Below are 15,688 nucleotides of genomic sequence, written 5' to 3' on the forward strand. Positions count from 1 at the left end.
TTTAAAAAAAATTGCCATTTTGATAGAATTCCTTCGTATATTTTTAAACAAAGACAAAGCATTAGCTAATCTTTTCTCAATAATTCAGGGCTAACATTATGATTGGGCTATAACAGAAGGGTACCCTCAGGGACTGTTAGTGTAAGAGAAATTTGCTCAGATGTTAAATGGCCCCAAAGAGGTTCTCTTTTTAATTGATGGCTCTATTGTCTTTCCATTCTTCACCTGTTTTTCACAATATTCTAGCAGTGTCAATCACCACCCCAAATCTTTTCCTTGTGATAATCTATCAAGATCCAAGAGATACCAAGGAAAACCAGATAACTAACCCCTTCAATCAGTTAAAAAAAACTGCATTTACTGCAGTATAATGCTTTTTATCCACCATTGTAAGACATCAGCTTTGATGAAGACATGAAGGCTGGCCTGAAGACTCTTGTAGAAGATAAAATGCACTAGGGCTTTGAGGCAGCTATTTTCCTTGATGGTTAGAAGCTTTTTTATTTATTTCTGTATTCTGAAGTGAAGTTGCCAAAACTCTGACTGTTGAATAAAAGTTAACATCATCATACCTATTTGGGGAAAAAGAACAGGTGACATGGAAATTGAATATGGGAAATACTTAAAGGTCCTATATTAATACTAGACTACTCTTGAATGAAGAAAATTAAAGATGAGCTAAGAGAACTGAATAAGCTAGCAAAATTCAATCACTAAATTACTGGTGGTTCCCAGGCTTTTTGACGAGGCTATTTACTTTTGAGAAAAAAATATTGATATGAAATTTATATTGGCTTAGAAAACTGAAGGAATCTCTTTTTCTGGCTGAATTTCATTTACCAATTCTTGTGAAGACCACGTATTTTAAAATCAGCCAGAGTCAGGAATTCAGGTTAGGGGAAAATCGTCAGTATTTATTCTCAGTGAAGAAAGATCGGAGGTGGAAGAGAATGGGCAATAGCAATGTGTGTAGCTGAGTCAAGAAGCTAGCCACACGACCAGCAGCTAGGAGAATGGAACCCAGGCCCAATCTCTCCCAGCTTCTCTTCCTGTCTCTCTGCCTCCACCCACCAAAATTGTCATTTCCTATACAACACATCAGGACTTGCACAGAGAGTGGGCAGGGACCATTCTTTATCCAATCATGTATATTAATAGAGTATAGCCCAATTACTATTTAGCCTCATGTGCTTGGGACCTCAGTGCATCAACTCAAACCTCAGCCCATTACAAGTTCTGAAGTTGTCTCTTGTGTTAACAAAGGAAGGGGTTGTCATTGAATGTGCCAACTGGATGATATTAAATATTAGTGTCAAAAGATGGAAGAGAAGACAGGATTCAGAAGATACAGAGGCTATCAGCCAGGCTGGTCACCATATGACAAATTTTTTCACAGTAATGCATAGAGAAAATTTTCCACAGCATGAAGGGTGACTACAGTCCGATCAGGGTGAGAGCCTACTACAGCCTACTCACTCAATAAAATCATCTATTTTTTAATTGTAGTTTTCTGTTTATCTCAAATCTTCCCCCTGACTCTGGACTCATCGTATCTAAAATCTATGTCTCCTGCAATTTCTAGCACAGTGCTCTGTACATAAAGACATTTTATATGTATGGAATTGAAATTAATTAAATTGAATGGATTAGGCTGAAAATCATACACAGCCATATTTTGCCATGAATATAAGAAATATGAGCTGTCATCTCAGGTCTTGGTAAAAAAGGAAAAAAAAACAGGAGTCAAAAAGTAAAAGGTAAGAGGAATGAGTAGATTAAGAAAAAGTAAAAGTTAGAAGTCAGAGAAGATGGAGACTTCTTTAAGAACATGAAACAATATATGTGTAGCCCAAGCTTGGCTAGGAATTGGGGAAAACAATCTGAAGATAATTGTTTATTTAGCCAGGAGAGCCTGACTGTGAGTTGGAAATAAAAATGGTGTTAAAACCTATAAGATAGACTTCTCAGAGTTATAAGACTGTGCTGGGAAGGAGCTGTACTCTAGCTATTAGGCTAAGAAGACTTGCCTTCCAGACTGAATCATAGAACCATATAATAATATAACAGAGTGAAGAGTGACATTATCCTAGTTATTCTGAGAAACCACAGTATCTCCATAATTAGTATCCCTTTAAAGTCTGTGACCAGCAAACACACATCTATTCTAGTCCTTTTTATAATCAAGATAATGATGCTGAGAGGGTTACTTGTTGGTGCTTTGCTACTATTAAGAAGTCCAAGAGATCGAAGAAGTCTATAATATCTGAAAGAAGACAATGGCCGGAGAAATGTCAATGAAGACAGGCAGTCAGTGGATTCATTCCAAGCCCTTTACCTCCTTTGACATCTTTTCATCTTCATCATTATCACTTTCAATGCTCTCCTTTCTCTGAATGCAGCAAATTGTGTCTTAAACCGAAGTGAAGTGCCCACGTTGATACAGAGGTGTTAGAGAAGAGATTCGATGGTCATTATTTGGCTCCAAATATAGCACCACACATTTCTTTTTCACACTGACCATTGTCTTTCCATGGCTTTCATATCCTCTACTTGTAAAGCTGATTTTTAAAATACTAGTGTAGAGCTTAACAATTTCCTTGCAAAATTTCATTTTGTTAAGATTTGGCCCATTACTCCAGCCTATCAAGATATTTTCATTTCTCCGGTCTTTTATCCAGCACTTTAACTATCTCTCTCACCTTTGTATCATCCTAAAATCTTATGAGCATGTCACCTACATCTTCGTAGAATTCACTGATTATTGAATAGAACAGAGCCAGGGACATAACCTGAGGTATTTATTCAAAGTATTTATCCCCTTTAGTACTTGCCTTCTTGCTGCTCCCTCACATATGACACTCCAGTTCACTTCCTAATGCCCTTATGCTTACTATCTCCTTTGCCTGGGATGGACCATCTCCTCCCCTCGTACTCAGAGAATCTCTTACTTCCTCCAAGACTTAGTTCATGAGTCAACTTCTAGGTGAATCAAGACTTTCCTTAGGTTGTCACCTGCTCAGGCCCTCCTTCCCAAAACTATTCTGCACTTAAATTGTACTCATTCCATGCATGCTTTCAGATATACACATTGTCTTCTCCAAAAGAACACAAGCTCTTTAAAGGTAGGACCCGTTCCACGGTTGCCTTTGTATCCCCAGCACCTGGTATATTATTAGGCATTTACTAGAAGACTGCCTCACACTTGGTCTGTCTTCTTCTATACTGAGCCTTCTTGAAAGGAAGCATGGTATAATAAAAGAAGAAATGGACTCAGCATCAGAAGACTTGGGTTTAAATCCTGGCCCTGCCACATATAAGCTGTGTGTGATGTTGAGCAAATCAATTCACTTTTCTGAGAATCAGTTTCCCCAGAATAATAAAACCCATGTCTATCCCCTGACATCTTACTTCACTCATAAAGGCAAAATCTTTGATGCTGTTCTAAGACAATGAAGGTTGACCAAATCCTACCAAACTAGAAATTCTTGAAATATAAGGCAGCAAAAATATCTGCCAGCCTCACTGAGTTCATAGAAGGCTGGCTACCAGTGACAAATTCTCTGGGTCTCTGGGCAATTCATGAAACTCCTTGCTAAAATATGAAGGGTTCAAAATCCACTCTTTAGATGAAATTATATATCTTTTGAAGTACTGAACTAATACTTACCTTTTCCCCTCACTTGGTTATTATGATATTCAAATGAAATAACATTTGAAAGTCTATTGCTATTGTTCAGTCATGTCTGATTCTTTTTACCTCAGTTGGAGTTTTATTGGCAAAGATGCTGGAGTGGTTTGCTACTTCCTTCTCCAACTCATATTACAGATGAGAAAAACTGAGGCAAACAGGATTAAATGAGTTATCCCCACCCCACCTCCCAAATGACACATTAATAAGTGTCTGAGGCTAGATTTGAACTCATGAAGATGATGAGTCTTCCTGACTTCAGGCATGGCATTCTGGATACTCTAGCTATCTGCCACAAAGTTTATAGAATTGTGTATTACTACTCCAAAAGGCAACAAAACAGCAACTGAATGTAGCCTTCTTCAATGAGATGCAGATCCCTGCTCACAGGACATCCAAGTAACTCCCAAAGCATAGAGAAATTCTGTCTGCTAAAGATCTGCTTCTCTTACAGTGGACAAAGTAACAAAGTCTTCCTTATGAAAAGAAGACTTTTCCCACTTATGAAAAAAATACCTACATCTTTTCTCTCGTTAGCCATTATCTCCTTTTCCTTGGCAGTTCAGCTGTCGTTAACAAAGCAGACACATTCAAAGAACAGATCTGGTTTGACAAAACTCTGAACAGACTAAAAACAGGACAATCACTGAACATCAGAAAGCATTAATGATGCTCCTGGGCAGATGGTGGCTCCAGGTGTCTTGGGCCTTTGACATTTTAATGTGTCATTTGACAGAAGTAAATACATTTGTGTCACTTTTGACTGTAATCACTTCTCTCTAGTTTTCCTCGTGAGTATCAAGGATGTGCTGAGAATCTTCATTTTATTTTATAACAATAGCAAATTTACAACCAGAAAACATTTTCACCATTCTTTAATGGTGAATTCTTAATACACTGAAGAGGCAGTGTCTGGGAGAACTATATATGAAATGAAAAGGTTCTGAAGCCCAATTCTTAGACCAATATCTCACCAACTGAGGGGAAATAGAGTCTATTTGGTGAGATCAAAAACTACAGGGTTTCAAATTTTAAAACAAAAACAAAAAAGCCTTTCCCAAGTAAAAGCTGGGGAAAGGAATAGCTAGCAATTCATCTGAAAAAAAAATATGTAGGAACCATTTAATTTTTTTTTTATTTTTTGTATTCCTAGTCCCTTTGGCTGTGCCTACAACAGTCAGTTGAAATAATACAATAAAATGTAAACATTCAAAGGTATCTTAGAGATTATCTTGTTAACCCTTCATTTTACAAATAGAGAAACTGTGCTCAGAAATGCAAAAGACCTTACCAAAGGTCATACCTGTAATGCTAGAATCTGGCCTAGGACCCAAATCTCCTACCTCCCACCTTTCAGGAAGGTGAGAATTCTACCTCCAAAGCTTATAAGTGAATTGCAAATGTCCCGTGTGGATGTAATGAAACACCACCACCTAATGCCTCTTGTCTCACAACAGCTGCCAGACACACTCAGGCCGCTCCCCCTCCTCCAAATTAGAAGGCAGTGGAGATGTCTCTAATTCTATGGTTGTAAATTAGGGGAGGGAGCAGGCCTTCAGGATTACTTTGGCTCAGAGCTAAAACTATGCACAAGTTTTGGAAAAGGACTAAGTAAGAATTTGAGACTCTTTGGGAAATAAGAGGCCCCAGCAGGAAGTCCAACAAATCTCATTGCAGCTCATTACAGGGTAGGTAAGTGGATGTTCTCCTCCCATCCAACTGTCCTATGCAACCCAATATCAGCCATAGAGCTCTTACTTTGTGGGGAGAACATCAGAACATTTGCTGAGCTTTATTTGAAGCACTTGCTGCCAGAAGAAAGGGGTCAGATGTGATCCTATTATATTATAGCATATTATGCCTTTCAGGTCATTAGGAAATTTAATAGGGCTATGGGCTGACTCGGTGATTCCAGTGATAGAAGAAATTTCCCCAATGAGAAAGTTCTCTCTCCTCTGCAACTTGGAAAGTTTCCTAAAGCATTGAGAAGCTTAATGATCTGCCCAAGGTCACATAGCCAATAGACAGGAGAGACAGAATTCGAAGTCAGGTCTTCCTGACCTCACGGTCAGCTCTTTATCCCTTTATCTACTAAGCCACAACCATAAGGAGTAAGAGAGGGAAGAGGAGAGGCATCTATCTGATCATGTAGAGTTACAGGGGTCCTCAAACTTTTTAAATAGGGGGCCAGTTCACTGTCCCTCAGACTACTGGAGGGCAGGACTATAGTAAAAACAAAACCTTTGTTTTGTGGGCCTTTAAATAAAGAAACTTCATAGCCCTGGGTGAGAGGGATAATCAGCCTCAGCTGCTGCATCTGGTCCGTGGGCCATAGTTTGAGGACCCCTGAATTGTAGACTAATTAAAGACGAGCTCATTGGAGCTCAGAGTTGGGGATCAATATAGATTGTGCAATAAATGGTAGCAATTGCATGATATGTTGTTACAAGCTGTAAAAGTTTGTCACCTACCAAATAGTGACATTGACTGACATGATGTTTCCATGGTGCAGAGACATCAAATAGCCTGAAGAACTCAGCCAATTATTGTACTGGGATTGGACTATATCCCAGAACAAACTGCTGTCCATAATCTCTGAGCAGAACACTGAATCATAAAAACTCAGGAACAACATTGTTCATAGATATTCCTATTCATTGTCTTTACCCAGTACTTTCTATGTATGTCACTCAGTCAATCAATAAGCATGTATTAAGTATTTATTATGTTCCAGGCACTGTGTTAACCTCTTGGGACGAAAGAAGGACAGAGGTCAGCTCCAGTTCTCAAAGACCTCACAGCCTAATAGGTGAGATGACATGATAAGAAATTATGTACAAGATATATAAGGGACTAGCATTAAGGTACGTCAGGAAGGGGGTTTCATAGAGGGTAGGGTTTTAGCTGGAACTTGAAAAAAGCTAGGGAAGCCCTAGCCCTCCTAGAAATGAGTAGGGAAGGATTCCAGGTATGGAGGATAATTAGGGGAAATGTCCAGAGTCTGGAGAGGAAATGTTTCGTGTCAAGAGTTGCAAGGAGGCCAGTATTACTTTATCTCAGAATAACAGGCAGGGAGAGAAGTAAGGTGTAAGAAGACTGAAAGGTGAAGGGGAATGAGATTGAGCAGAACTTTGAAGGTCAAAAAGAGGATTTTATTGGATCCTGGGGGTGATAGGGAGCCACTAGAGCTTACTGAATGTGGGATTGACATGATCAGATATTAATTAGCTTTAGGAAGATTAAGTTGACTTGACAGCTGAATGGAAGATGGTCTGGACTTTGGGGAGGGATCAGGCAGGGAACTCTAGCAAAAAGCTGCTGTAATAGTCTAAGCATGCAGTAATGAGGACTTAAGGGGATGTACAAGTGAGAGATGTTACAAAGGTAAAATTGACAAGACTTGACAACAAATATGGGAGTAAAGAGAGTGAGTAGAGAATGTAAAGTAGGTTGCAGACCTAATCAACTAGGAGAATGGTGACATCTTTTGTCATTTTTTTTCTGAGGCAATTGGGGTTCAGTGACTTTCCCAGGGTCACACAACTAGGAAGTGCTAAGTGTCTGAGACCAGATTTGAACTCAGGTCCTCCTGACTTCAGGGCTGGTGCTCTATCCAGTGTGCCACCTAGCTGCCCCATGGTGGCACCGTTGACAATAATAGGGAAACGCAGAAGCAGGAATAGTTTGGGGAAAAGATAATAAGTTCAATTTGGGACAGGGTGAGTTATAAGATATTTACAGGACATCCAATCTGAGATGTCTAACAGGCAGTTGAAAATGCAAGAGTGGAGATCAGGAGTAAGAGTTAGATTTCAGGATAACCAACACAGAAATGATAATGGATCCTAAACCATAGGAGGTGATGGGATCATCAAGTGAATTACTGTAGAGAGAAAAGAGAAGACAAAAGGGTCCAGAGCAGAGCCCTTAGGGAGACCCATCTTCAGAGGGGATAACCTGGGTAAAAATCCAGCAAAGGAGAGGAGGAGGAAGAGAAACAGGATGGAGTAGTGTTACCAAAACCTAGAGAGAAAAGAAGTGATCAGCAATGTCAAAGGCTACAGAGAGGTCAAGAAGGATGAAGATTGGGAAAAAAAACCCATAGATTTGGCAACTAAGAGATCACTGGTAACTTTGGAGACAGCAGCTTCGGTTGAATGGTGAGGTCAGAAGCCAGACTGTAGAGATTAAAAGAGTGAGAGAATAGGAAGTGGAGGCATTGATTATAGGTGGTCTTTTCAAAGAGATTAGCCACAAAAAGGAGATAAGTTAGGGGAACTAATATGGATAGATGCATCAAGTGAGATTTTTTTTGAGAATGGGAGAGACATGGACAAATTTGTGGGCAATAGGGTAACTGTTAGTAGAGAGAGGAACACTGAATATAAAGAAGAATGGAGATGATGGAGGGAAGGGACAGAATCACTTGTACATGTAGAGGGGTTTGCCTTGGCAAGGAAAAGGGACACCTCTTTATGTGAGACAGAGATAAAGAAGGGGATAATGATAGAAGACATCTGAGTGATATGAGATAAGAAAGGAAGTTCTCAAAAATGGCTCCCATTCTTTCTATGGAAAATATTAACTCATCTGACCCTCACAATAATCCAGCAAGATAGGTAGGAGATGTATCTCTATCTATACTTCATGGGTAGGGAAAATGAACAATAGGGAGATGAAATGATTTGCCCAGTGTTAAACAACTAACAAGAATAAGAGTCAAGACTCAGAGCCAGGTTCCCTAACTCCCAGCCACGCTGAGCTTCAAGGACATCAGGCTGTCAGTCAGGGACAAAATTCACGCCAGCTCATGATCTTCATGCTCGTGGAGATGCCAGCCCCATCCTCCCTGTATCGAGATGCAGTAGCTGGTAGGTCATGGCAAGCAGGGGCACCCAAATGGAGCTTATGCAGCAATCATCATTTTCACCACCTATAACTGGCATTTGCACCACACTTTAGTGGTTTGCACTAAATGTTCTATATGTGATTCACTGGAATCTCACTCCAAGCCTTAGGCAAGTGTCCTGGGTATTATTGTTCTTATTTTAAAGATGAGGAAATTGAAGTTGCTTAAAGTTAAAGTGACTTGCCTACAAGCATACAACTCATGGTATCCACTAGGCTAGTGGTTCTCAAACTCTTTTTCTCAGTATCTTTATGGTATTAACTATTGAGAATATGTCCATAGGATTTTTGTTTATATGGTTTACATATAGATATATATCATAAATAGAAAAAAAACTAATTTTGAATTTGTAGACCCTCTGAAAGGATTTCAGAGACCCTCCAGGATTCACTGCACCACACTTTGAGAACCACTGCATTAGACCATCATGATTTTGCTGACTCCAGAGTCTATGTAGAAAAGGCTCCATGGCCATCACTGGCATCAAGGACCTGCTCACTGTGAGCTCCCCGCTTAGGAGCCAAAATTCATCCAAGGCTGGATGGAGACATCTTGAGGCTGATGGTCTAAGATGGAAACGTGGACACAGTGCCATAGGACATTGGAGCTAGAAAGGGCTTTAAAAAGCCCAGAACCAAGCCTTTCCCTGCTATGAGGGCCTTAGGGATCATCTGCCTGTTCTGCTCTATTTGCAGAATTCTAGGTCTGAAGAGGCAAAGCGAGTTTCCTACATCACAAAAACATAAAAACAAACAGCTACAAATTCAAGCCTTGGTTTTCTCACTACAACCCCAGGTTCCTCTCACCTACTTCAATCCCTTCATTTCATACAGAAGGAGAATGAAGCTCCAGTGAGGGACCGAGAGCTGATGACTTGCCAAGATTACTCATTGGTGGCCCAGATGAGATGAGAATCTATCGCTAAACTTCTGGTCATAGGGTACAAAGAAGCAAAGGGATATCAGCCACACCCCAGCCCAGCATGAAGGTTCAGTGTAGAAGCTGGACTCCTCACAGGAAGAATATTGATGTCTAGAGCTCCTGGGATCAGAAACTCTTTTTTTGGCTCCTTGAGATGCATAACATGGTACAGACACAAGTGAATATGCATTAAAATTATTTTCAATTTGCAGAGTACACACATAATTCTTCCTTAATCTCTCTAGTTAAAGTTCTATTTTTTACCTCCTTCGTTTTCCGCCTCCAGCATCCTCAGCAAGCCAGATCCCTGCATCATAACCCTGCCTGACAAGCCATGCTGAGGCAGAGTGGAAGAGTAGCAAAGGGGAGAGGAAAAGGAGATGGGGTACAATACTCAGGAAAACTTAGGAGGGGGTGAAAGGTCCCTGAGATGCCATAAAGGTGCAAAACTCTGGACAACTGCTAGGGTTGAACCATATCTGAGCTGCAGAACAAGCCAATTCCCACTATTATCAGATTGCTGAATAATACTTCTCAGGGTTCACATGGTTTCTAAGGATAGTGCCAGCCTGTGTAAGATGCCCTTTTAACTCCCAAGGTAGCACTCTTTCTACTCTTATCACAGATACCTCCCAGACTGTCAATTAGTTGATAAAAATTGGGGTAAGGTGGGCAAAGAGCTAAAGTAGATAAATGGGAAGAGATGGGACAAAGGAAGACAAAAGCATCAGACCAAAATGGTGTTGGCCTTTGAGACCATCAAAATGGAGCTTTTTTAATATGAATTTGGAGTGAAGGCACAGGAATGCTCTGTTACTTCTACTCACTAAACTGGTGCCTCCACTAGAAATTTTGATTCTAACCTAAAATCAGACAAGATAGAATTTAAGATTGACTCAAAATCTGAGGACTGGAAGAGCTCTCAGAAATCACTGTCTCCCTTATTCTATAGCCTGTGAAACCCAGAAGCCCAGAGAAGACCCTTCCTAAAATCATGCAGCAAGTTAAGTAACAACACAGAACTTTAGATCATTGAATTCCTGACCCCCAAGGGAGGGCCTTGTCCACAACATCACAGCTGCCCTCAAAACGGTGGACAAATGATGGAGATGGGAGAAAGAGGGCAGAACTAAGCTAAAAAAAAAAAAGAAGAAGAAGAATTTGGGGGAGGGAGAGAAAAACACTAATCTCTGATCTCATCAGAAGTCCTAGATTTGTGGAGCCCTGAGAACCCTCAGAACTCTGAGTTTAATCCCTTAATTTTGCTGACAGATCCCCAAGGCTCAGAGAAGTGAAAGAATTTGCCCAAGACCACACAGCTAGTAACTTTTCACCAAGTTGAAGTCATGCAGTGTTAATATCTGCCTTGGCAGAAAGTGTCTACACTGACAAATTTATGTTTCCTGCAACTACTTTACAGACAGTAATCTACTCCAAAGGAACCAAGAAGCCACTTCCTTCCAGTTCTGATTCCTCCTCTCTCTAATCAGAAGCAGGCCAGATACAGGACACTCCTCACACTTTAGAAAAGCAGTCCATAAATGCTGACAAAAACAATCCCTAAACTAGCACTAAACCCCGTCATCCATTTTTGCAGAAGCTGCTGGCCACTGGGGCAGGTCCTGCTTGCCCTCTACTGTAGTCCAACCCTGATGACCCCACAAAATGCTTGACTCTTTTGCTACACCACCAGAGCCAGACTGTGGGTCATTTGGCTCCAGGGAAGCTGACTTCATCAGTACCTTTCTCACTGGGTTGGGAGAAGAGGGCTGCATGGTGCTGTCCAGAGGGTGCACGCTGATAGGGGCATCTTCTGCCATGGCCTGGGACAGGGGAGGGATGACAGTTCTGTCGAGAGGTGGGACTGGCTTTGGGCCTTCAGGCACACTGGGCTCATCGCAAGCCTAAAAGGGAAAAGACAGGTTTCAAACTTCCCTCAGAGCAAGCCCCACTGCACCTCCTCACTCTCCCCACCGTCCCCAGATACTCTGCTGCCTTTCTCTCTTAGGTCCCTTCTCCTTCCTCATGCAGCCACCACGCCAGCTCAGACCCTCATCATTTGTGACAGAGAATTTGATTTTTTTTTTGCTGAGACAATGGGGTTCAGTGACTTGCCCAGGGTCACACAGCCAGGAAGTGTTAAATGGCCAAGGTCAAATTCAAACTCAGGTCCTCCTGACTTCAGGGCTGGTGCTCTATTCACTGCAAAACCTAGTTGCCCCGTAGCAGAGAATTTGAATGGCCTTCCAATTAGTTTCCTTGACTCAAGTCTCTTCCTCCAATCCATCTTTACCCAGAGGTCTGTGATTCTCCTAAAGCACAGATATGATGATGACATCACCCTGCAGGTCCTTGTTACCATCAAATCAAATATAAAATCCTGTACTGGGTACTTAAAAGACTCTAAACCACCAGACCCCTTGCTATTTTTCCATTCTTCTCACATTTTATTTTCTTCCACACACTCAAAGACCCACTAATGGGCCCACCTCTGCCCATGTCTCCATGCTCTCTATCCTCCAGACCTAAAATGTTTTCTCCTCTCACTTGCCTCTTAGCATTATGGCTTTCTTCAAGATGCAGTTTTCATGGCCCCTCTGCAAAAGATGAAGCCTCGCTCAGCCTTCCTCCCTAGGCATATATATTATATACATTACACACACACACACACCTTTTTACTTACATGTTGCTTCCCCTTCCCCCTTGGAACAGAGGGTCAGGGGTCATTTTTGTGGTTTGACTTCTTTATTTCATTGCTTAAGGTAGTGCCTGGTCCATAGAAAGTACTTAACAAATGTTTGGGAGTGATTGATTGAGTAAAGCACTTTGGACAAGTTCTTCTAAAACATAGGTCCTAGAGGAGAGCTAAGGAACTATCCTTTTTGTCATTATAAAGCGTAAATCATATGATCCTATATTTAGAGTTAGAAGAGATATTAGAGATCACTTCGTCCAATTTCTTCTTTTTACAGATAAGAAAACTGAGACCTAAAGAGGCCAAAGGGCTTGCTCAATATTCTAAACAAGGCTTGTATGCCATAAATTCGTGCTCTTGCCCCTATAGTTTATGGCCTCCTGGGGTAGAAACTATTTAGAGGGAAACCTTCAAAGGAGCATGTGATATTTGTCTTCTTGGCCATAACAGCAGACTCAGTGTTGACTGGTCTTCAGCTTATAGTTCACTATGCTCCCTTCCTGCCACTGGGGAAGAAAGCTCTTTCTCCTCTCAAAATGGTTATAAATTTGGATCAAACAGTTCATTTTATCTGTTAAAACATCGATGTAAGGTCCTAAGTGTTTTCTTTAAGATGGAATATATACCTATAGGACTTGGATAGAAAATACAGATGAAAACTATATAGCCCTGAAGGTGATACTGTAAGGGAGTATGATGATGTGATTGCAATCAAATAAAGGTAGTATAGGAACAAGGGAACTAGTGAAAAATGGTAAACAAAATTATTCCATTCCCTGAAAAGAGAGTAAAACATGGTAGGATACATTGAAAATGGTAGGAAAGGTTCAATATGGCAGGTCTGGCCTGAAGGGGTGGGGCTGTGGGGATCTATAGAATTCAATCAATAAACATTTAATAAGCACCTACCAGTACCAGGCACTATGCTAAATACATACAAGGGATACAAATAAGAAGACACCTCAAAGAACTTTCAATCAAATTGAGAAAGAAATACACAAAAGGAAGCTGAGAAAGAAAAGAGGTGGGAGCTGCCAGAGAAGATTAAATTCTTATGGAGTTGAATCCAAGCATAGCAGCTGGTGGGAAATGAAGAAGTGTCTGGAAAATTCCAAGATCTCTATAAAGAAACATTTGGGGAAGAGTTTTTTGCTTTGCAAACAGATAGGAGAGACAAATGAGGGTACTGAGGAAGTACTGAGATCAGAGCCGAAGTATTCTCCATGATGATGGGGTCTGACTTAGTTTTAAGAATGTCTCAAGTGAGCTAAGTGCAAACCAGGCCTAGATTTATTGACAAAATTCATTACTAGTCAAGAAGTTATCTTTGGAATTAGAGATGGCAGGTTTGTTCTTGCCCAACAAAGTGGGAACAAATAATCTCATTCCTGACCTATATCTTAAAAGGTGCAGTCTAAAAATGAAATGGGTAGTTTCCAGAGAAAGTGAGCTTCCCTGATAATGGTGGTCTTTCATCAAAACCTATATGAACATTTATTGAAATGCTGTAGGAGAGGTGAGGAATGACTTGGTTTGGGTGATAGTGTTGTACAAATTACTGGAAAGAAGCAGTAATTTTGATGTGGTTTCAAATAGTAATAGTAAAGGTTATTTACATTTGTTCCTACTAACACTGGATTTATGTGGACCCTCTGACTTGGACCGGATAAAACCAGATTGATTTAGTTTCTCCAACTTTAGTTAATTCTCTGTCACTTGAGTACTGAGTTTCATACCACACAGACTGTTATTGCTCTATTTTGTGCTTTTCCACTCAGTGGAAAACTGGATATTATCCCAAGGAAATATGCAAAAGTTGTAGCTCTTCAAGAACCTACTTCAATGACTATTACTACATTTCAGAGGCTACTGGTATGTGGAACTTAAGTGTTTTAACATTTATTCAAGTCCACAATAAAATAACATCTTTTACACAGAAGCACCAAGAAAGGTAGAGTTGAAAATGTAATTGGAGATGGGCACTTACATGACACACCTGAAATGTTTCACTCTATGGAAAGGATAGGGTAAATGCTCACAAGAAGTGACAGATGAGGAGATAGACTGGACCACACATAGACATTTGGCAATTGGTTCTGATTAACTTATAACATGATTGGGTGGAATCTTTTTCAACTGGCTACACAGTTAAAATTGGCAGCATCTCCAAAAAGACTGGAGTCAACTTTGATTATCTCCATTGTCTTCATTTAGTAACTCCTTCCCTCACAGTATCCAGGGAAAGACCAAGTTATAAGAGCACTTAGGATTTTGTCTGTATCTGTCTATATGGCCTCAATTTTTCCTTTGTCCTTTTCCATTGTAGGTGAAAGGAATGAAGTCTACAGCTCTGAGAGTTTCAAAAGGTTGGAAGAATAAACCATAGGAATCATAGGAATTGGAATGGGAAACTAAAATATTGGAACTAGAGCAGTATGATGTTCTGTGGAGCAAGGAGTGGCTTTTGAGAGTGACCTTCTGGGCTCACAGAAGGAGACACAAGGAATTATCTGGCAGTTGTGCAGCATCTGGAGATTAAAACTGGTAGGACCAGAACCATGTAGGAATGGAACTAAATTTTAAGTCTATTCCCCTCACCTCTTCCCCATCCTGTCCCCAGGTTGTATGGGAAAAGTGTATAATTTCCCTAAAGATGTTGGGGGAGGGAGATTTAAAAATTTTTGTTCAAAACATCTCTTTGTAAAAGCTGATAAGAAAGAAAGAAAGAAAGAAAGAAAGAAAGAAAGAAAGAAAGAAAGAAAGAAAGAAAGAAAGAAAGAAAAGAAAGAAAGAAAAAATTAACATCAGGAACAGAAACTATTGCTCCAAAACAATCTGATATTATACTTCTCAGAAAATGAGCAAAGACCTTCAGAGAGATCTGGTAATTAAAGGGATTGTTATTGATTTCTCTACAATATGGCGTAAGGCTTTCTGAAGTAAAAAAAAACCAGCTGCTACCATCGCTATGAAGCAAAAACACTTGCCATGAGCAAGCCAGCACAAAGATGATAGCACTAAAGCTTGGAAAGTTGTTTTTAGTGAAGAAACTCACTTTTTTCATTTGAGGCTGTACCAAAACCCTTCTCAAAAGATATTCAGATGAACTGAAGAAGATCTGGGCATCCTCATCAAACCTTATACCAGTTGGGAAACTGAGTTTCAACATAGGTAGCTGCCCAAGGTCATTCAACTAATATGAAACTGAGCTGGAATTCGAATTTGAACATTGAGCTTAGACCTTTGCCAGTAAGAGCTGTTTAATAAATGTTTATTAAATTGAAATAAAGGGTCTTAAGCTTCTTGGGAATTATGGTCTCCTGATACTATAGATTAATCTATTTGGGCAACTTAGTGGGCTCTTTTGGCTCTGAGAAGCTCAAATATGAGAGGCATATTTTCATATGGATGGAAGGGGGAAATAGTAAATGAGAACCTAGAAAGTACTGACTAGAGAGGATGAGTCATTTGGGAT

General features: G+C 40.3%; 1 protein-coding gene across 1 annotated transcript in view; it reads right to left on the reverse strand.

The window, feature by feature from the left end:
- The window catches only part of TRIM66 (tripartite motif containing 66), a 69,083-nt gene that overhangs the window by 23,221 nt on the left and 30,174 nt on the right, over nucleotides 1–15,688 (reverse strand). The window contains exon 10 of the mRNA XM_031941558.1: nucleotides 11,261–11,422. Coding sequence (XP_031797418.1) covers nucleotides 11,261–11,422 — 162 coding nt within the window. The remainder of the gene's footprint in view (nucleotides 1–11,260; nucleotides 11,423–15,688) is intronic.

This window comes from Sarcophilus harrisii, chromosome 6, assembly GCF_902635505.1.
Source record: "Sarcophilus harrisii chromosome 6, mSarHar1.11, whole genome shotgun sequence".
In the NCBI taxonomy this organism is placed as follows: domain Eukaryota; kingdom Metazoa; phylum Chordata; class Mammalia; order Dasyuromorphia; family Dasyuridae; genus Sarcophilus; species Sarcophilus harrisii.